The following is a 23,597-nucleotide window of genomic DNA, read 5'->3' as shown; positions in this document are numbered from 1 at the left end:
TCCCTACCACCTACCATGTATCACTAGATGCTGCCAGATGTCTGAGCCATGGCTGTTTGGGGGTAGCCACATAGCCACCGTCCATAGCTATTCTCATTTGTCAAGTATATTAGCATCCTCTGTGGTTTTTGGCCTCCTCTTTGGAATTTCCACACTGCATGTTAACTCTTTGTATATGTATGTATGTGTTGTTGAAACCTCATTGATCATTCCCAGCTTTGGAATCATTTCTTTGTTGTTTATATATTTAAATATAGTATCTTTCAAACCTTTGTATTAAGTATTTATATCTTTTAAATATAGTAAGCCTAAAAACTAAATACAGTATATATAGGCTTGGTGGGTGGCTCATACCTGTAATCCTAACACTTTGGGAGGCCGAGCAGGGAAGATTCCTTGAGCCTAGGAATTTGAGACCAGGCTGGGCAACATAGTGAGACCTCGTCTCTACAAAAATAAAAATAAAAATATTAACCAGGCGTGGTGGTATGTGTTTGTAGTCCCAGCAACTCAGGAGGGTGAGGCAGGAGGATCACTTGAGCCCAGGAGGTTAAGGCTGCAGTGAGCTGTGATAGTGCCACTGCACTGCAGCCTGAGCAACAGAGTGAGACCCTGTCTCAAAAATAAAACAAAAATAAAATAATAAAATAGTGTGTAATGTATATACTATATGAAGTACTATTTAGTATATTAGAGTCCATATCAGAAAGTGGTGGTTTAGGAAAAATATTTACAGAAATATTGTGTGCTGGTTTTTTTATTGTTTATTTTCCTGCAAATTGGGAAAACAATATTATATTTCAGTAGCAATTGGTTTAGCTTTCCGAACAGCAGGAACCATGAATGATGTTTCTGTATGGTGGCTCAAAATGATATGAATGCTTAATATATACTATTTGATGATATATGTATTATGAAATGATAGAGCATGTATATAAATATAAATGCATGTAAAATATACTTTATAAGTATGCTTGCCGACTTTGTTAGTTAGTTTTCTTAAGATCACACAGACCTTAGTGGAAAATCTTCACTGGACCTGTGCCTAGAAGGTAGCACATCTTCACTGGATATGTGTTGTCTTTGCTTCTTTAAACATTTTTTTTCTTTTTCATTACCCAGGTTTGAAACGCCTCCTACCCTCTTATTTTCTTTGGATGGATTCAGGGCAGAATATTTACACACTTGGGGTGGACTTCTTCCTGTTATTAGCAAACTAAGTGAGTAACTTCGGAGTTTACTGCTGGAATATCACGATTTCAGTGCGATCGACTAGGCAGGCAGTCTTTCTTGGAAAAGTACTGGCAGAACCTAATTGTTTCACTAAACTTTTCTATGGCAAAGTAGTTGAACCTGGTGATAAGGAACTTACCTTTAATAGTGTGATTACTCTGAAGCTGTCCTTCAAAAAAAATAAGTTAATATGGTTATCTTAGAATTTTAACCTTTGGCCATTTTTGTATGTATTTATTCTTTCTCAGAATTTTGAATTCCTTGTGAAAAAGTCCCTTGTTTATTTATTTTACAAATATTATTATTATTATTTTTGAGACTGAGTCTCACTCTGTCACCCAGGCCGGAGTGCAGTGGTGCGATCTTGGCTCACTGCAACCTCTGCCTCCCAGGTTCAAGCGATTCTCATGCCACAGCCTCCCAAGTAGCTGGGATTACAAGCGCATGACACCACGCCTGGCTAATTTTTGTATTTTTAGTAGAGATGGGGTTTTGCCATGTTTCCCAGGCTGGTCTCGAACTCCTGGGCTCAAGCAATCCACCCACCTTGGCCTCCCAAAGTGCTGGGATTATAGGCATGAGCCACCACACCCAGCCTTATTTAATAGACATTTTATTTCAGAAAAAGAATTTTAAAAACTAAAGGTATTTCTGAGATATTACAAGTACAGACAGAATATTTGTCAGTTATTCTGTATTCTCCTTTGGATTGAATTGGATTCTTCAGAATATTCTTTTTTTTGTTGTTGTTAAATCTCAATCAGGCCTTAATTAAGTGGTTTTTCTATAAATTCCCCATAAAATAGAATGGTGTTTTCTTAATATTGATGCTAAAGTTTTAAATCACATTAACAACCTTTAAGCAGCTACAATGTAATACTGGACCAAAACAGAAGTAAGTAAATACAATTACTTTAGCTTTTTTCTGGGATTCTAAATTATTTTTTACCAGATTAGAGTATGTGAGGTGCTTTGAACATTAACATCACTCCCGGTATATTCATATGTATGTCACTATGCTTGTCTTATGAAGTGCCAAAATAATTTTGGGAGAATTTTTAAAATGTTCAGTTTTTAGTTTCTACGTGGAAGAAGATGGTTTTGTTTTGTTTTAATATTTTGCATAAAAAGTCTTTAGCTTTGCATGGACAAAGCTGTGTTCTTCCCAGCAGGCCCATGGCCTTTGAAGTTTAAATACAGCCCTTTGTTACCATTATCAGGAGAGCTTGTCTGTATGGTACCAAATGCGGCATTGTGAGTTTAGAGTTAAGAGGTGGAGGTACCTGCATATGAAGTTTACAATAAATCATTAAACAATGAGCCCAAGCCCTAGCTTTGAATAATTAGGGAATGTAGCCTGTAATTCTGAACTGATAGAAGGCAGTGAGATAATATAGACACATGCCAATTTGAGGGACATTTTTAGGCGAATGGAGTATTGAATGCTGGAATCATTAGTTATGTGTTCCCTCCTCAATAGTAGAGGCAGGAAGAAAAAGAACGAGGCACCAGAACTAGATCAGCAGGCCAACAGGAATAGGCGGACTTCGGCGCTTTCTTGGACTTGAAGCCACAGATGCCTTTTGTCTTTAAAGTGGCTGAGTTTGTCCAAGGTTAGCTGGTTCTAGATCTATGGCCTGGGACACTGTCTTCCCAGCTACTCCTTCATCCTTGTTTTAATGTATAGACTTAGTTCAGTTTTCTTTTTCTACCTCTTATGATTTAGGTATTTGATCACTAAGTAGTATCAAAGAACTTACAAGCATCATTTTATTATAACCTGTTCATCTTGAATGAAGTAATGTTATGGGTAATTGGCTTAATCATTTTAATGTTTTTCTGACTAAGAGAAAAATGAAGTCATCTTTAACATTGGATTCGTATCCACAGTGTTGCTTTATAATTATATTCATCCTGAATTTTTATCTGAGTAAAATCCCTCCCGGGCTAAGTTTTTTTACGTGATTTAGACTGCTGTGGTACCACCGCTAAAAGAGGTAGGCCAATTGTCAGATGTGTTTAATAACAATGTTTATTTTTTTCCCTTCTAGAAAAATGTGGAACATATACTAAAAACATGAGACCGGTATATCCAACAAAAACTTTCCCCAATCACTACAGCATTGTCACCGTAAGCTCTGCATTTCAACTTCTATCTGTTTGCAGAAGTGAGATGGGATTATAGCATTTTTTGAGAGAATAGATTTAAGATAAAAGAAAAACAACTTATTTTCCAGTATGTAGTTAAGCAAGGAAACCCAGGTTCTGATCTTTGCTGTGCCACAAACTAGCTGTGGCTTTGGAAAGGTCACTTTACTGGCTGCGTCTCCATTTTCTCATCTGTGAAAAGAGATGACTCAACACCTCAAGAAATGATTTCCTGGTTTCCTTTCAGTGTTAATATTCTGTGATTCTTGTATCCTAGTTTTGAGGCTTACTTTATGTGAGCCAAAAAGCTGTCCCAAACTCCTGTGTTCACAACTTGTCTTTCCAATCATCTTAATGATGAATTTAAGCAAGCCGCTTCACCTGACTCCAAATAGGATTACAATCCTGTTTTTGTTTCAATGTTTCCAGATTTAATTTGAGTCAAATATAACAGTAGAACTCATTAAACTTTAGAACTGAAGCCAGAAAATTAGTATGTTAGCTTATATTGATTCAAGCTGCTTTACTCAGCAGTTTAAAAAGATAACAGCATTGTTTTCAAAATTTGAGAGGCTACCATTTTTTTTTTTTTTTTTTGAGATGGGCTCTCTCACTGTCACCAGGCTGGAGTGCAGTGGTGCAGTCTCGGCTTACTGCAACCTCCACCTCCCAAGTTCAAGTAATTCTCCTGCCTCAGCCTCCCAAGTAGCTGGGACTACAGGTGCACACCACCACACCCAGCTAATTTTTGTATTTTTAGTAGAGTCGGGGTTTTGTAGCCTGCACGGGCCTAGGGGGACTGAACAAAGTGGCAGAGGCAGGGAATGTTGGAATAAAAGACAAAGACAAAAGAGTATATCTGGAAGAAGCGGTCAGGGGGTACCTTGCCTCTAGTGGACAAGGACCCTGAGCTTTACACAGCCCTCCATTTTTATTAGGCAAAAGAGATAGCGAGTGGGGGCGGTGGTTGTCTGCTAATTGTCAGTTGGCCTTTTGGTTCACAGCAGGCTTGTGAGACTGCATTCTTTGAACAATAGGCCTGATTTTTCAATAGATGACTTCAAGGATCCTGGCGCCAGGGAGTGAGGCCCTCAGCAAACCTTTTGGTGGCAGGGCAGTGTGAGTTTGCCCACATCCTGCATTCATGATAAACAGTTTGCTGTTTGATCATATAGCCTCCAGTGGAATGCTGAGTTGGTCACGTTCCACAGGCCTTCGGCTCCCTGCAGTGTTTCACCGTGTTGGCCAGAATGGTCTCCATCTCTTGACCTCGTGATCCACCTGCCTCATCCTCCCAAAGTACTGAGATTACAAGTGTGAGCCACTGGGCCCAGCCAAGGCTGCCTTTTTTATATAGATCTTTATCCTTAGTATTACTAACTTATTTTCTCCTATTACATAATTTAAATCACAAATACTACATAAAATCTTAAGTGGTTGTGTTTTGCCGTTACCCGATTTTTTTGTTTTTCTTTCCTTAAACTTATTATAATTCCATGTGATTTCAGTTATCGGTTTCTTTTTGATGATTTTTTTCTATGAATTTATTTAACATTAAGTAAACACAACTTGCATATAATCTGTTTTATCTTTTTTAGGGGTTGTATCCAGAATCTCATGGCATAATTGACAATAAAATGTATGATCCCAAAATGAATGCTTCCTTTTCACTTAAAAGTAAAGAGAAATTTAATCCTGAGTGGTACAAAGGAGAACCAGTGAGTTCTTTGTTTTTCTACTAAAATAGTTTATTATTCTCATCTATTTCAATTAGAGTAAAATAACCAGATTCTCTGGAGCTTTTAATAACCGATTTCATTTACTGTGTCTGTGGTCATTCTTTTGTAAATGGAGATGAATACTGATAATCCTAAACATAACTTGTGTAATTGCGTAAAAGGAGAGTAGTTTATTTCAGAGGTGGATTTGGGTTGTGCTGGGCCATTTTTCTTTTCTGAGCAATTCTTCTTCTACCAGTAGCATAAAGCAGTAGTATGGGGGTAATAACTTTGATCTACACAAAACTATGTTGCTTTTGAAAGTCTTGGTTTGATTTACGTGTGCTAATTTAGGAGGTTCTTTCCAATTGTGATTTAGCTGTATTCTCCTTTTTACTTTTTAAAATTCTCCAATTCTCCAATTTACTTTTAAAAATTGCCACAATTTAAAAAAATGTTTTTTAAAGTTGCCACAATTTTTTACATTGCCACACTAATTATATAAGGTCTATTTAAATAATCACGATATTCCTCTTAGAAGGACAGAGAGCATAAGAGTTTGCAGGTTAGGAATTCAAATTTTAGCTCTGACATTTAAAGCTGTGTGACTTTGGACAAATCATCCTGTTTCTGCCTCCGTTTTATCTTATCTATACTGTAGATACTATTGTTTACTACTTCGTAGGATTATTGTGGGATTATGTGAATTAATAATGTAGGATGCTTGTAGGAATACTATTTAGAACCATGATTGGCAATAATAAGTGCTTAATAAATGTTAGTTACATCCACAAATATCTCAGCAAGTTAAAGACATGTATATTTGTGAATTTTTTTTTTCTTTTTAGAGAAAACTGTCAATTAAGGGAATAGCTCCAAAAGCTGCAGGAGTTAATCTCTGACTATTTAATATCTTGTTGCTGCTTAAGAGTCATATTGGCCAGGCGCGGTGGCTCAAGCCTGTAATCCCAGCACTTTGGGAGGCCGAGACAGGCGGATCACGAGGTCAGCAGATCAAGACCATCCTGGCTAACATGGTGAAACCCCGTCTCTACCAAAAAATACAAAAAACTAGCCGGGTGAGGTGGCGGGCGCCTGTAGTCCCAGCTACTCGGGAGGCTGAGGCAGGAGAATGGCGTGAACCCGGGAGGTGGAGCTTGCAGTGAGCTGAGATCCGGCCACTGCACTCCAGCCTGGGCAACAGAGTGAGACTCCGTCTCAAAAAAAAAAAAAAAAAAAAAAAAGAGTCATATTACATGATTATTGTAATCTAAGTGCTGCAGCTTGTTGACCTTAAAAACATTCTAGTACTAGAGAGGAATTCATTGGTGTTGCATGAACACATACTTTCACGAGAGATGAATGTTTGCATGATTTCTTAATTTTCCTTCATTATCTGCTCCAGATTTGGGTCACAGCTAAGTATCAAGGCCTCAAGTCTGGCACATTTTTCTGGCCAGGATCAGATGTGGAAATTAATGGAATTTTCCCAGACATCTATAAAATGTATAATGGGTATGTGAAATGAACTTTTTCTAGGATCTGTAACGTAGAACAGCTTATTCTTATGTAATCTCCTTTTTATGAAATCCTAAGCTTTAGCATTTGAGTGATATGTTGACTGAAAAATGAGAACTGAAGAACTCTTTCTCAAAGAGTTTAGATAGATGGTAAATGGACAGTAAAACTAGAGAAGTGGGCCGGCCTCGGTGGCTCACACCTGTAATCCCAGCACTTTGGGAGACTGAGGCGAGTGGGTCACCTGAGGTCAGGAGTTCGAGACCAGCCTGGCCAACGTGGTAAAACCCCGTCTCTACTAAAAATACAAAAATTTCCATTTCTAAATTAGTAAATATGCTTTCTAATATAAGAAATGGATTAGAATTAACCTCTGTGTGATATTTGAGATCCATGATGCATTAAGAAAAAACAAAAACTTTTTAATAGGAGAAACTCTTTGGCCCATTTGAGCAAGATTACTGAAATAATTTTATTTATTTTTAAATTATAAAATTTCTGTCACAATATCAATACAATGCATTTAGAAGGATGAACAGAAAATATCTTAAATCCCAGACATGAAATGCATAGCAGTTTTCCTTGTGATCTTATGCTAGTTTGTGTTCTTTATGGCTTCCGTGAGCACAGTGCAATGCCTCTTCTTCACCTTCTTATTTGCCACTGTTTTTATTCCATGGACAGTAATTAAGAGTTTATGGGCTGGGCATGGTGGCTCACTCCTGTAATCTTACCACTCTGGGAGGCCGAGGCGGGCAGATCACAAGGTCGGGAGATCACCTGGCTAACACGGTGAAACCCCGTCTCTACTAAAATACAAAAAAGAAAAAGAAAAAGAAAAAAATAGCCAGGTGTGGTGGTGCACACTTGTAGTCCCAGTTGCTTGGGAGGCTGAGGCAGAGGAATTGCTTGAACCTGGGAGGCGGAGATTGCAGTGAACCGAGATCGCGCTACTGCACTCCAGCCTGGCAACACAGTGAGACTCCGTCTCAAAAAAAAAAAAAAAAAAAAAAAGAGTTTATGTACTAAGAATGGGGGATTCAAAGATTAATAGTATATGGTCTGTTGGCTTTTTAACAGTACACAACTAATTGTACTTGGATGTGGCAAGAACTCTGATTAGAGGTGTGTAAACAAAGCCTGTGTCCAGAGGAAGGCATAAGGCATAGTCAATTCTGCTCAGGAAATACTGCCTGGAGAACTGCTATCTGCTTCTCAGGTGCCTGCTTCACAACTGTGCTGACTCATCAGCGAGTGAGTGCTTCGTGCTGTATGCTTTGCGAAGTATATTAACACATGAGTTATTCATGTGGTATGCAGTGACTGTTTTCAGGCCCATGAATATTATCCTCAAGTAGAGGATAGCAAGCAAAGTTTTAAATCCAGTTGCAACTTTTATCTGTGTAAAACCTAACTTTCATTCCTTCACTGGGAAAATAAATTTTTCAAATAAAACTCTTACTTGATTTCCAACACAATAGATGTGAAATAGCTTTTAGTAGTTCTTAATGACATTTTCAATGAAAAAAAAACCTGTATTTTAAACCCAAACAATTGTCAGACATCTTTTATTTTTGTTTGTTCTAAATTTTAGTTCAGTACCATTCGAAGAAAGGATTTTGGCTGTTCTTCAGTGGCTACAGCTTCCTAAAGATGAAAGGTCTGTAGGCAATTAATTTCTATTGTAAATACTTCATTTTGTAGAAATGATATACTATTTTAAAAACAGACTACAACAAAACTTTGCTATTTGCTATGCTGTTTTATATCGAAATAAATTCTTTAATGGTCATACCACATTTTGAAGAATTTCAAAGTTGTAAATTGTTTCTCAGTAGAACTGTTACCCCAGTGTTATAAAATTTAATCCCTATCAGTTGATGAATTATTTTTTTCATTCTGTTTTTCAATGTGTTCGTAAAATATTACATTTTGATACTGTTTGATTTAGACCACACTTTTACACTCTGTATTTAGAAGAACCAGATTCTTCAGGTCATTCATATGGACCAGTCAGCAGTGAAGTAAGTACATTTTTATCAGTAATTATTTCATTAAACCCAGTCATCAAACTGAACTTTGCTTTAAAGGAGGCTGCTGGACCATTCTGTAAGATTCTATGGTTTCTGGAAAAAGCAAGTATTATACACAATATTACTAAATAAAAGGATGCACTTTAAACACAATAAGAGTTGGGAGAATTGTTTAGCCTGTGCTAAATTGAACTGATGATGAAATAGCTTCTATATTTTCAATGTGAAAGCCTTTATCCACTCCATCGCCCCCTACCTTGGCCTAAATACTAAGTGCTTTTTGAGAAAGTTGTAAACAGCTAAACCTCCAGTAGAAAATACAGGGTAATAAGTCAAATAGTAGAGGAAGCCTCCTCTGAACTCTCTTGCTTAGGAGATATGCTTTGGCCACCTGAGACCATGCTTACAACAGAGGTCCCATAGAAGGATGGGAGATTTTATCAAAAGTATAGCAATATTTGAATAATTGTTTTTGTTGATTATTTCCGAGGAAACTAGAGGTATGAAATAGCTCATGGACTAACACTTTCAGTGTAACATCTCGTTTGATCTGACACCCTTTCAGGAACTTAGCCATCTCCTAGCTATGTTTTTAATCTGTGTAGCACTTTAAAACAGCAAACACTGCTTTCAGTTTTCACGTGGCCGTATTATTTTTGTTACCATTTTAATGGCAAAAAAACACAATTACTTTTGCACCAACCTAGTATTTTGGAACATGGGAAGCATTAGAACAGAAAATGATTTGAAGGCTGGGCACGGTGGCTAACACCTGTAATCCCAGCACTTTGGGAGGCCGAGACGGGTGGATCACCTGAGGTCAGGAGTTTGACGCCAGCCTGGCCAACATGGCAAAACCCTGCCTCTACTAAAAATACAAAAAAATTAGCCAGGCCTTGTGGTGTGTGTCCATAATCCCAGCTACTCAGGAGGCTGAGGCAAGAGAATCGCTTGAACCCAGGAGTGGGAGGTTGCAGTGAGCCGAGATTGCACCACTGTACTCCAGCCTGGGCGACAGAGTGGGACACTGTCTCAAAAAAAAAAAAAAAAAAAAAAAAAAAAAAGAGAAAGAAAAAGAAAATGATTTGAGCATATTTCCTTGTACCTCTAAGTTGACTTTCCTTCTGATATATATTTTGTCTGTGACCTAAGATATGAAAGGAAGTAAAAAGTAAGGATCTTGACTATGTTGGGTCATGATGAAAGTGGAAAGAGGTATTGCCAGGATCCCTCCTGTCTGAATCCTTGTGTAGTTATCTTGTGCCGCCTGTGATTCCAAGGGGGTCATAGACTATTAAAAAAAAACACTCTTTCTTAATTTCTAGGGCTTCATTCCCAAATTCCTATCAGTTCTCCCGCCCAGGTAGCCCAGGTTGGATAGTCGGTGAGCCTTAAGGACTCTTCAGCACAGAGTCGAGACTAAAGCCTGGCCTGACGTGTCTGTCATGATCCCTGTTTTTGAGGGTGCTGCTTGCCTAATTCAGCAACAGCAGAGGGAGGAAAAAAAAAGCATCCTTATTTTTCTCGCTTGAATTTACAACAGCTGCCTAAACCATCTTCCCTTCATTTCCCTTTCCCTGGGTCTGCCCTAGATTTGCCCCTCTTAAAAAGTAGGTACTGCCTGGATCACTATCACCTTGGATAAAAGACAGTGAAGAGAGAAGGAAGTTGACCCTCACCTAGGTCTGTTTTTACCCTTTGTATTCTTTCCATCAAAATCCATCTCCAGCAGCTCCACTGTAGTTAGTAACTCCATTGTGCCTTCCTTTCATTCTGTCCTTCAACTTAGCAGAAATACTCCTGGCTTAGAGGGAGGATAAGGAAGATGCATGCCAGCAACTTGGACATGTCATAATTGGTCAAAGGGAAAAGTTTCTTGTAGCTGTTGTCTTGATTTGAACAATTGGCTACATGCTAGTTTGATTTTTGCTCTTTCACTAAAATCACTGATACCCAAGACTCGTGTCTCGGTCAGTTTGGCTACAGAAAAATCCAAGGATTGTTTTATACTTGTTTTTAAGGTTACATACGTTTAAAAATCATTGCTACCTTTTCTAATTCACTAACAATGTGACAAAGCACCTGCTTTTCTGACTCATCTTCACTTAAGATTGAGCCCATTACTTTTCAAATCATATCCATCAATTTGCAAACTCTGTAAACTCCAGCATTACTGGCACAACAAAACCCACTTTATCTTAATACTTAAAAATTCCAATTCATGTTTCTTGGATATCTTTGAATGAAAGACCTTGTCTTGTTTCCTATTACAGTGAAAGAGCTTATCTTATATTACAGTGAAATATACTGACAATGAATGAAGATTAAACTGATTCCACATGTTACAGAAAACACACAAAACTGCACAAGAATTTTTCTCAAATGTTTTTGCAAGGAGAGAGGATAAAATGAGTGCCAGAAAGCAATTTGCCAATATCATTTGTCATTCTGTGTTCCTGTGATATTCATATGTAAAATACATGCAGTTTGTAAGGAAATAATGAGTTGTATTCCTATGAGTTCTAATTTAGAAAATTAAATACATTGAATTATAAGAAGCATTTCATGAATAGTTTGAACATTTTTGAAAATTAGGAAACGTATTTATACAGTGACCATTTAAATGATCAGAAAGTATAAGAAGAAATTAATTGAGGAAAATGAAGTGGTAATTAAGAACATATTGGTTTCTGGCCAAACACTGTAGATTTGAGCTATTATTATTTTGGCTTAAGTTGGGTCTAATTTAAGTAGTAGCATTCTGACCTCGGGAAGGGAGAACTAATAGATCAGCTAATCTCATTCACAAAACTTCAAATAGAACATGTATAGAATTAGGACTCTTGCATTGTTAATGATCTGCAGTTATTTACTGTTCTTTGTATCTCTGACCCTGACCTGTCTTAGTCTAATGTGAATCAGCTCATCCTAGTTGCATCCACTGGCCCTTATCTATCTATCTTTCTTTCTTTTTCTTCTTCTTTTTTTTCTTTTTAACAGAGATAGCTTTATGTATAAATAGCCATTAGTGTGGAATGCATCGCATGAGGTTGTTGCTTCCCATTCTTAGGTCATCAAAGCCTTGCAGAGGGTTGACAATATGGTTGGTATGCTGATGGATGGTCTGAAAGAGCTGAACTTGCACAGATGCCTGAACCTCATCCTTATTTCGGATCATGGTAATCTGAATTTGCATTATTTGCTCTTCAGGATAAAGGGCTGAACAAAGTTTACTTGATTGTTTCCCAATTTCTTCTGAATGTTATAGTGAATTCTTTTTAAAAAATGTAGTTCCTTGTGGAAAGTCTTTAGGAAAAAAATACATTAAATATAAAATATAAGTGAAACACAGAATTCACAGAAACCTAAGTGCCTATCAAGCACAATGTACCAATCTTCTGATTTGAGAAAGGAATACACCAAGAATTTGAATAGTTAAAAAATATACATTTTCGGCCGGGCGCGGTGGCTCAAGCCTGTAATCCCAGCACTTTGGGAGGCCGAGACGGGTGGATCACGAGGTCAGGAGATCGAGACCATCCTGGCTAACACAGTGAAACCTCGTCTCTACTAAAAATACAAAAAAAAAAAACTAGCTGGGCGAGGTGGCCGGCGCCTGTAGTCCCAGCTACTCTGGAGGCTGAGGCAGGAGAATGGCGTGAACCCGGGAGGCAGAGCTTGCAGTGAGCTGAGATCCGGCCACTGTACTCCAGCCCGGGCGACAGAGCCAGACTCCGTCTCAAAAAAAAAAAAAAAAAATATATATATATATATGTATATGTATATATATACATTTTCAACATTGAATTTTTATTACTCTACAATTTTAGATTTAATTGGAACTGATCATTATGTCTTCAATTGTCTTTTTTTGTTTTTGAGACAGTCTCACGCTGTTACCCAGGCTGGAGTGCAGTAGCATGATCACAGCTCACTGCAGCCTCAGCTTCGTGGGCTCAGGTGATTCTCCTGCCTCAGCCTCCCAAGTAGTGGAACTACAGGCATATGCCTTGACTAATAAAGAGAATTTTTTTTGGTAGAGATGGGATCTTGCTATGTTGACCAGGCTGGTCTCGAACTCTTGGTCTCAAGCTCCCATAGCTGCCTCTCAAAGTGGTGGGATTACAGGCATTAGCCATCGTGCCCAGCCTTCAATTATCTTTAGCGTGATAAATCTGACTTTAGAAGCATTGTATATTAATTTCGATAGTATTTTAATTTCACTTGTATTTACTATGATCTTTGTAATACGCTTGTGTACAGTTTGGGGACTATAGGAGCAGTGTGCCTACAGAAAGTAGAAAATAGGTTCTTTTTGTTATTGTTCTTGTTGTTTGCTTCAGAAATAATTATAGAAATCTGTGTTTAGAAGCAGTCCTAAGAAGTGACATGCTAAAGAAGCTCCAGTCTTGGAATGAGAGTGAATCATACACATCCACTCCCAGGTGGTTTGGGGCAAATAACTGGGCTTTCACATTCAGTCTAAAACTGTGATAAGACATTCTTCTTTGCTCACAAGATGATATTGTAATATATAAATAAAAAGAAACATTAAACTAAATTTGGGTGATGGAAAAGATTTTGAAAAAAGTGAAGCGATAAGTACAGCTGAAATTCTGTCTTACCTATCAGATGTTCAACTAATATGAGTGCTACACACCCTTGTTTAACGAATTTAACTCTGGAAGTGAAGGAAATTCTGCTCTGCATATTAAATTTTTTGTTAAAGTTACAGCATGTTTTGGGATTTTTTTTTTCTCCTAGGCATGGAACAGGGCAGTTGTAAGAAATACATATATCTGAATAAATATTTGGGGGATGTTAAAAATATTAAAGTTATCTATGGACCTGCAGCTCGACTGAGACCCTCTGATGTCCCAGATAAATACTATTCATGTAAGTATATCTCTGTGATACCTTTGAATGTGGTCATATTAAGAATACCTTCCTCTAGGCCGGGCACGGTGGCTCACGTCTGTAATCACAGCACTTTGGGAGGCCGAAGTGGGCGGATCACCTGAAGTCAGGAGTTCGAGACCAGCCTAGCCAATGTGGTGAAACCCTGAAAATACGTATATGATACTATACTATATCTATACTAAAAATATAAAAATTAGCCTGGCTTGGTGGCGGATGCCTGTAATCCCAGCTACTCGGGGGGCTGAGGCACAAGAATCGCTTGAATCCAGGAGGCAGAGGTTGCAGTGATCTAAGGTCATGCCATTGTACGCCAGCCTGGGCAACAGAGTGAGACTTGGTCTCAAAAAAAAGAAAAAAAAAAGAATACCTTCCTTTAAATCATTATATCTCTAAACTAAAGGGAATCAGAGTTAATTTTTTTCATGATTAAATCTCCAATGCAGATCTTTTGTACACAAATGGATTTTATGGGACTGGATGTGAGAACACAACTTACCTATTGGTTATTCATGGACTAAGCATAGTATTTGATGAGTTTAGTGCAATTTTATGTTGAAGTATGTGTTTTACTTGTGTATCAGAGTGAAGATTATACTAGAAAAAAAGTTTAAGAGAAAAATCCAACTACATTTATTCAAGTTTAATAAATTAATGACACTCCATTAAAACTACTTAGTTTGGGAATAATATTCTGTTGTGAGGAGGAATGCTGGCAGAAATGATTAATTCTATAGGCAATTGATTCCTGTCCTCCCTTAAACCATTTCAGAAACAATAAAGAATGTATCTTTTAAATAGGGAAGAATGAATTTCACATTCTCTCTTGACTACATGTGGAACATAAACTGCCAAAAGATGTTTTAAAATATTTATTCTTTTGCCAGTCAAGTGTATTTCATAACTGTTTCCACCTCTGTTACCTCCCTCTCTTTTTGATTACCATCCGTGATAACTTTCAGATGTGTAGAGCGAATTTTGTGTCTTTTTGATATAGTTAACTTTGAAACAGAAATAGAATAAGCTTTTCTGACAATTATCAGAATTGGGTTAGATTGGGCTATTTGGTAAGATATGTTTCAATAGATAGATACTATTGACTATTAATGAGGAAAATATATTTCACTGCAGGAAAATGGTTATGCAGATATATTTACACAGTGTTACAAAGTACAGGCTGTGTATGCCTAATACCAAGTGTTAATTAGTATTTTTTTAATTTAGAAAAGTAGTACATGACTGTTATAAAACCTGTTCTAAAAACTATACAGATATGCCGGGCACGATGGTGGCTCACACCTATAATTCCAGCACTTTGGGAGGCCAAGGCAGGTGGATCACAAGGTTAAAAGATCGAGACCATCCTGGCCAACATGGTGAAACCCCGTCTCTACTAAAAATACAAAAATTAGCTGGCCGTGATGGCACGTGCCTGTAGTCCCAGCTACTGGGGAGGCTGAGGCAGGAGAATTGCTTGAACCTGTGAGGCAGAGGTTGTAGTGAGCTGAGATCGCGCTGCTGCACTCCAGTGTGGTGACAAAGAGAGACTCTATTTAAAAAAAAAAAAAAAAAAAAAACTCTAGGGCAATAGCAGTCTCCAGAGATGTTTGTGATGGGATAGCTAAGCTGTACCATACCCTTATCTCAGTTAGGCCCTCAAGTTTCCCAAATTAAAGCAAAAACTATATATGTATATCACTTTACATAAATATATAAAATATATGTATATAAAATGTATACTCTTATCTGGATAATTTTCTCCAATTTATGTAATGTTTGGCTAAAATAAAATCTGGGAAGCTAGACAGTTATTGATTTGTAGTAGAAAGTACCCTAAGTAAATCCATGGCCTTACTATGCAAATTCAGTTTTTAAATTAGTCTACTTGCCTTCTCTTTGAAGTTTCCTCATACCCCTCTTATTTGAAAATTCTAGAACTGTCATTGAATATTGAAGTATACAAAGTAAAAAGTAACAGCTTCCCACCTGAAGTCCTCCTGCTTGACAACTCATTTCCCCTGTTTAGAAACAACCGTTGTTAGGCTTGGATTATGTCTTCCCAGATAATTGTGATGTTCGAGTAACTATTTTTGTTGTTAAGTATTTCCTAGGGAACTAGAGGTACAAAGCAGCTTTACAAAACACATACAGTTTTTATTTTTACCCAGTGAAACCATACCAGATCTAGATGGATAGATACTTTGAGGGATGGATGGATATTGGTTACTAACCGGATGGAAAGATGGTTGGACAGGTGGATGGATAGTTAGATGGATGAATGGATATGTGGGTTAACAGATGGGTGGATACGTAGATGTTCTGTAACTTGTCTTTCCATTTAACAATATGACACTATATCATAGGTGTCATTACAGGGTGATACCTAAAGGTCTGTCTAATTCCTTTCAGTGGCTACAATGTAATGACTTAAATGAACTCTTTATACTTAATACCTGCCTTGGTATTTAAATATAGAGTTTGGATCTGACATTCTATATTTTTGTATTATGTTTTAGTTATAGCATACAATCAACTATTAATTCTTATGTTTGTTCCCCTCCAGTTAACTATGAAGGCATTGCCCGAAATCTTTCTGTGAGTATCTTTATTTTCCATTATCTAGTTATTTTTAGTTTTGTATAGTATATAGAGAGAAAAGTTTCAGCATCTATTATTGGGATTGAAGGATTAGAATATTTTAGTAACCTGGGCCAACATGGAAATGCTGTGTAGTTTAAAGATCTCTAAGATTGTGTCCCAATAATGTAGATTTGAAAATTTTTAAAGAATTTATCTGTTGGCATTATGAAATTTATATGAGAAGAATAAATAATTTTAAAACTATTTATAAGAAATAATTTTTAAAGTAGAAGGAAAAATCATGTGGCTGTATCACCATAAACACCATTAGCATTATGATATATTTCCTTCCAGTCTTTTTTTATGCCTTAAAAAATAAGTTTTTATGCTAGTGCTGAGTTATCTATACTACATTTTATACTCACACGTTTTAAGTCTGCAAGAAAACTCTTAAATTGCAGTTATAAGGATGTTTGAAAATAGAACCATCAGTGGTAACTTAATATAATCTAGTGACACTGTCTGAGTTCTGGGGCTTTTGTGCAGTAATAATTATGATTTCCTCTAAATATTTCAAGTAGTTTGGAAGATTTACCTTTTACATTTTACAAGTAGTAAGAACTTTTAGCTGTTTTTCCATCTGACTTATTGGGCCGGCTGATGAAATGTTTGTGAAAAAAAATTTCATGTGAAATTTTGACACTTTAGATAACAGGGAAATAATACTTTTTCTCTGCTGTTTGCAATTTCAGTGCCGGGAACCAAACCAACACTTCAAACCTTACCTGAAACATTTCTTACCTAAGCGTTTGCACTTTGCTAAGAGTGATAGAATTGAGCCCTTGACATTCTATTTGGACCCTCAGTGGCAACTTGCATTGTAAGTTCTGACAGTCTCCCAGGTAAACTTAACCTGATCGGTTAGTGATTCAGGGTAACCACTGGACCCTTTCTAACCATATTGTTATGTGAAAACTGTGTAAGTATGATTCTCTTCACTCTAACTCAGGATTTCTAATGTCGGCCTATGGATGTTTGAGTTAGATAATTCTTTGTTGTTGAGAGCTGTCCTGCACATTGTGGGATATTTGACAAGGATCCTTTACTTCTCCCCACTGGATGAAAGTAGCACTTCTTCTCTAATGTGACAACCAAAAATGTCCCTCAGCATTGCCAAAAGTCCCCTGGGAAGGAGGAATCACCCAGACCATCCTTGGCTAAGAATCACTGGTCTGGCTTTTCATATCTATATTGATTACTTCTTATAATCTACGTTTGTTACCACTTGCCATTGCATGTCTTCTACACATTACAGTATGTCTAATTGTGCTGCCAAAGCCCAGCCAACAGTTGGTAAAAGCACTTTACTTTATAATAATGAGTAACTATCTTCATTATACACAGTTGTTTTTTCATTCTTCTCATAATAATCCATCAATAAACTTTAGTTTATTAGTGTGTTTTTCAAATTATTTGGATGGTTAATAGTGTTAATATCTCACAATTTGTTCATTAACTGTTTTGGTGGTTGCCAAGAAGCCAGTCATGATACATACCCCTGTCAAGCAAAACCTAAGCAGTGAACCAAAATTCAGTAAACAGAATTATACTGTCTCCACTCTTATTGGAGAGCTGGGCTTTTAGTTTTCAAAAAAAAAAAAAAAAAGAATATGAAAGGAGAAATCGTCCTATCTTCATGAGAGAACTAATATTTAGTAAATATCTAAACACCATGTTGGAAGCATTTCTTTAGGCTACATCATTGAATTTTTACAAATAACTAACATGAGAAATTGAAATCAAAGATGATAGTTAAATCTATCTAAATTCACGGGCAGTTAATCACACAGCTAGTGTTCAAAACCACTTCTGTCCTGATGCTGGTGGTTTTTTTTCTGTCTACTATATTGCTTATAGTTTGCTTGTCCATGAAATAAAAGATAGAAGTGACTTCTTAATGCTTTTCAAAGCCAGGTGGTTTTATTTACCCATTGTGTTGGTTTAACAAAGTAGTTACATACTTTTTATTAATGAAAATAATGTTATGTTTATGAAAGGACTTTACACTTTTAATTCATATATGTCAACATTAGGAATCCCTCAGAAAGGAAATATTGTGGAAGTGGATTTCATGGCTCTGACAATATATTTTCAAATATGCAAGTGAGTAAACCTATTATACTTAATTGAATTGAATCTAAAGAAAAAATGATATACAAAGTTTTACACTTGAAAACAGACTGTGATTATATGTCTTGAATGAGAATTAATGAAACATACTTTCATAAAGCTATTTTTCTTTGAACATTAAAGAATTTTGTTAAAATTTTATATTCATTGGCTATCACTAAAAAGTCAAAAAACAACAGATGTGGTAAGGATGTGGAGAAAAGGGAATACTTATACACAGTCGAAGGGAATGTAAGTTAGTACAACTTCTGTGGATCCCTGTATAGAGATTTCTCAAAGAAATAATAATGAAACTACCCCTAATCCAGCAATCCCACTACTGGGATTTCCCAAAGGAAAATAAATCATTTTATTAAACAGACACCTGCACTCGTATGTTTATCGCAACACTGTTCACAGAAGTAAAGTTATGGAATCAACCTAAATATTTATCAATGGAATATGGATTAAAAATGTGGTATATGTATGTGTGTGTGTATATATATATATATATATATATATATATATATATATATATATATATCGTGGAATACTGCTCAGCCATAAAAAGGAATGAAATCATGTCCTTTGCAGCAACATGGATGGAATTGGAGGCCATTATCCTTAGTGAAATAACTCAAACAAAAAACTAAAAACCACATGTTCTCACTTGTAAGTGGTAGCTAAACAGTAGGCACACACGGACGTACAGAGTGGAATAATAGATATTGGAGACTCCCTAAAGGTGGGAAGGTGGGAGGAGTATGAGGTATGAAATACCACTTATTGGGTTCAGTGTACGCTCTTCTGGTGATGGGTGACACTAAAAGCTCAGACTTCACCACTATGCAATATATCCATGAAAGATAACTTGCTCATACCCCTAAATCCATAAAAATTAGAAAATTAATAAAATTTTATATTCATGTTTCATAAGCATATGACGTATCTCCTATTATATTTCTAATAATTATTTTTCATGTTTTTTGTGCTCTGTTAAGAATATTGCTTTACAGTTAAGAAAGCTAGTGATAGATAAGAAAGTATCATATTTACGTTCTTAGAAGAGATAATATCTTGCATTTACCCAGCACTTTAACGTTTTCAAAATAAACTTGTAGTAATTTTCTAATTTGATCCCTGAAGCACTGTGTAAGGTGGGCAGGGTGAAGTTTATATTCAATGTCATAGATGAAAAAAAAATTTATCATTCTTTCTGTTCTGATTGTCAAGTCAAGAATTTTAGTAAAACTAAGAGACATATCCTAGATGTTCTTAGATTATATGTGTGATAGAGTTAAAACTATATTTCCCACAAAGTCCACTGAGCATGGTAGTTTTCCTCTTACCATAACCAGTTTGTATATGTACAATTTGGATAACAGAATTTTTTGGACTAACCTGCAGACAGCTGAAATGCACTGATAAACTTCCCTTTTTGGCCATCTAGGCCCTCTTTGTTGGCTATGGACCTGGATTCAAGCATGGCATTGAGGTTGACACCTTTGAAAACGTTGAAGTCTATAACTTAATGTGTGGTAAGTGTGAACAGGTGGCTTTTTTCCCTTCTGCAAACAGACCTGAAATAGGATTGTCAAAAGCAGATCACATTGTAGGCACCTTTGTGGAGAGGATGGTGAAGCAAGACAGATTTTTACCTTCTTCCTGACTCAGACTCACTGAAGAAATGTGGGGAACATGTCATCTTATTACTTATCTGTTTGTTCCACTAGGCTGCTTGCTGGTTAAAGTACACCACTCACAGCAGGGTGGTCTGCACACCCCCAGTGCCCAGCACTTTCCTAGACCCTTGGCTTAATTATTTGATTCTTGACTCAGAGCAGTGATAGAAGCCAGAGAAAAGACATTGAGGGCAGTGAAAGGTGGACAAAACTTGTGGAACTTCTGGTAGCCATAATGGTTGAATGTAAGTCAATGTCAAGGTTGTAGAAATGACGGAGGACCCATTAGGGATGTTCTTGGTTTACTTTGTACCTTCTAAAGTAGTCCTTTTATGGTGAAGCATTGTGTTTTAAATATTAATTTCTTATTCTCATAATGGTCCTAGGCATTTACAAAACCTTAAATATGTCTTAACTATAATTCTTTTGGTGGGAGTCTATATAGTTTAAATGAGGAAATATATCCTAAAATACTTAAAACAGCACCTGGCATATAGTAAGTGCTTACTACGTAAGTATTTGCTATTATCACATTTAAGAGCATGAGTCTTAGACTCAGACAAAGCTGGTTTTGAATTCTAGATCATTTAGTTAGTAACTTTGAGACTTGGGCAAAACACTTTGATTACTCATCTACTAAATATTGATGATAACTTATAAAATTGTTTTGGGGAATAAATAAGAAAATATGTTAGCACCATGACTGGCAGAAAATATGCATTCAACAGGTGGTGACTATAGTTATTGTACACTTTAAAAATCAGAAATTTTGTACTGAAATACAGCATATACATATCAGTATTTCTATTAAAAAGAACCTAGTCTTAAATACTCTAAAACTCAAGAGAGTTTTATACTTTTCTTTTAGTTAAAGAGTAAAGGACTCATGTATTTGGTTTTAAAAAAGTAAAGATCATGGCACAAGTCTACTATTTGTTTGATTTGAAACATCTAAGTAACTCTACCATTCTTGAAATGATGCAGATTTACTGAATTTGACACCAGCTCCTAATAATGGAACTCATGGAAGTCTTAACCACCTTCTAAAGAATCCCGTTTACACACCAAAGCATCCCAAAGAGGTGCACCCCCTGATACAGTGCCCCTTCACAAGAAACCCCAGAGATAACCTTGGCTGCTCATGTAACGCTTCGGTAAGTATCGTCAGGAAGTTTGGTCCAGTATGTATGGTTTGATAGCACCCTCTACACAGCATGTGCTGTAGAAATGCTTAATAATCAAATTAGAATTTAGGAATGGGGGTAGGTAAACATATATTTTAATCCTAGGGGGCACATGCAGATCTTTTGTAATATTTCTTTTCTCTTTCTAGTTTTTGCATTTTATGCTCTTATTTTTAATTCCTTGGAGCTGTGACTTGACTTGGGTGCAGATGTGAAGAAGTCTAGTTCAGTTCTTGAGCATCCTGTATTAGGGAATCTGTACTGTTACTCTAGTAGTGAGGTCATGAGCACATAGTAAACCAATCACAATGTACCTTTTTAAAAATACAATTCAGGTTAAGTGTAGGGAGGAAAAAAGATTTCTTGGTATGAAATGAATATATTACACTGTCCTTTTTTACTTCCATGTTAATATATCATTATTATAAAAAGATAAAAATACTAGACAAGTTATGAACAAAATTGATAACATCCATAAGCGGGCACCTGTAATCCCAGCTACTTGGGAGGCTGAGGCAGGAAAATCGTTTGAACCCGGGAGGCGGAGGTTGCAGTGAGCCAAGATCGCACCACTGCATTGCAGACTGGGCAACAGGGTGAGACTCCATCTCAAAAAAAAAAATATATATATATATATGTATATATACACACACACGTGCACACATATATACAAAAATATGTATAAATATATATCTATATATAAAATATAATATATTATAATATTAAAAATATAATACATAAATATAAATATATATAAATATATGTTTTGATATATATATCAAAAATATACATATATACACTGTGTGTGTATATATACGATATATGTGTATATGTAGCAATTTGGAGAGTAGTTTATTTTATGCTTGACATTTTGTTTTAGACTTGAGTTAGACTAGAAGAAAGACTTGGGGTACCTAGATAAGAATTACAAAGCAGCAGTCATATTCTTATTTTTTAATTGCTGGCATAATGCTTATACTAACAATTTTGTCTTTTGCAACTGTCATTCCTCTCCTCTGTCCTCTTCATCAAAAAAGTAACTTCTGTCCAGGCATGGTGTACCACACCTGTAATCCCAGTACTTTGGGAGGCCGAGGTGAGAGGGTTGCTTGAGACCAGGAGTTCAAGACCAGACTGGGCAACACAGTGAGACCCCATCTGTACAAAAAGCTAAAAAATTAGCTGGGCATGGTGGCATATGCCTGGAGTCCCATTTACCTGGCAACCTAGGTGGGAGGATTGCTTGAGCCCAGTAGGCCGAGGCTGCAGTGAGTCATGATTGCACCACTGCATGCCAGCCTGGGTGGAAGAGCAAGACTCTTGCCTTTAAAGAGAAAAAAAAAATCCACTCATACAAGACTATTGTAAATGATCTTTGTTCTGTGTTGGGATAATCAATCTATAGCGGTTCTGTGTTATAAAAATTAAAACATGTCTCTCAGTCCTTAAAAATAGTTTTATAACCTTTTTTAGATTTTGCCAATTGAGGATTTTCAGACACAGTTTAATCTGACCGTGGCAGAAGGTAAGGCATGCTACCCTCAAGCTTGGAATGTGAAACAGTTTTCTCATCAGTGTGAAATGCAGAGAACTGGTTTGGGGACATTATTTAAGAATAACCAGTAAAATAAAGGGAGTTCTGGAGGACCACCTGATGAAACATAGAGGTTTCTTTGCTTGACAGTTTAGACTGTTAGACATAAGGAAAGAAGAGATATTTTGCAGTGGATATTGTATGTAACGTATTTAGTGGAAGCTGAATCACGCTTTATGAACATGATGGAGGTGTTCTGAAATTTTTGACGATTTCTATAGGTTGATAGTAGAGACTCAGATTCCCATTTGAAATACCTAAGTTTCTATCTCACCTGGTTCTTAGTTAATCATACAAGGTTATATATTGATTTATTGATCTAAAGCTATTTCTTCATCACTTTTGACCAACAATCAAGGATATACAGACATCCGATGAAATTTTTCAATTATGACTTGAATGTTTGGAGTCACTATAATACACTCTCTCATCCTTAAGTTACCTGGCACACATTTTTTTTTCTTTCTACTAGAATAAAGAGGTAAATTCTGTGTTAATTCTGATATGAGCTTGTCTCTGTAAAATCCGTAGGATATCTTCAAGGTGGCAAAGTATTGTAGTGAATGGTGGCACTTTCAGAATGGAGTAGATCCAAGTTTGAATATGAGCTTAGGTACTATATGTTCATGGAAAGAGTATTCCCTATCAGCTGCTATTTCCTCATCTGTAAAATGGGCATATAACCTTAATTCATATGGAAATGTAAAAATTAGTTATATGATATGTAGCAAGCACTCGACATTTGGAAAAATGGCAATAAATAATATCTATATTGTTATTGTTTTATTTAGTTTAATCTCATAGTTTCAATTCTGAACTTT

The 23,597-nt window shown here is 36.4% G+C and overlaps 1 protein-coding gene across 2 annotated transcripts in view; it reads left to right on the top strand.

Annotated features, from left to right (window-relative positions):
- ENPP1 (ectonucleotide pyrophosphatase/phosphodiesterase 1) overlaps positions 1-23,597 on the top strand; it is an 82,912-nt gene that overhangs the window by 45,156 nt on the left and 14,159 nt on the right. For both annotated transcript variants that reach the window (XR_004056929.1, XM_010357612.2), the window contains exons 6-19: positions 1,123-1,220; positions 3,285-3,364; positions 4,980-5,099; positions 6,505-6,614; positions 8,212-8,277; positions 8,569-8,641; positions 11,721-11,829; positions 13,415-13,546; positions 16,131-16,162; positions 16,900-17,027; positions 18,241-18,310; positions 19,767-19,854; positions 20,983-21,152; positions 22,656-22,707. Coding sequence is in view for 1 of the 2 variants with exons in the window: in XM_010357612.2 (XP_010355914.2) it covers positions 1,123-1,220; positions 3,285-3,364; positions 4,980-5,099; positions 6,505-6,614; positions 8,212-8,277; positions 8,569-8,641; positions 11,721-11,829; positions 13,415-13,546; positions 16,131-16,162; positions 16,900-17,027; positions 18,241-18,310; positions 19,767-19,854; positions 20,983-21,152; positions 22,656-22,707 (1,328 nt within the window). In the remaining variant the exon portion in view is untranslated. The remainder of the gene's footprint in view (positions 1-1,122; positions 1,221-3,284; positions 3,365-4,979; positions 5,100-6,504; positions 6,615-8,211; positions 8,278-8,568; positions 8,642-11,720; positions 11,830-13,414; positions 13,547-16,130; positions 16,163-16,899; positions 17,028-18,240; positions 18,311-19,766; positions 19,855-20,982; positions 21,153-22,655; positions 22,708-23,597) is intronic.

The sequence above is a fragment of the Rhinopithecus roxellana genome, chromosome 4 (genome assembly GCF_007565055.1).
Source record: "Rhinopithecus roxellana isolate Shanxi Qingling chromosome 4, ASM756505v1, whole genome shotgun sequence".
NCBI classification, from domain to species: domain Eukaryota; kingdom Metazoa; phylum Chordata; class Mammalia; order Primates; family Cercopithecidae; genus Rhinopithecus; species Rhinopithecus roxellana.
Note: the sequence above shows the minus strand (reverse complement) of the source record. Positions and strands in the feature narration are given on the sequence as shown.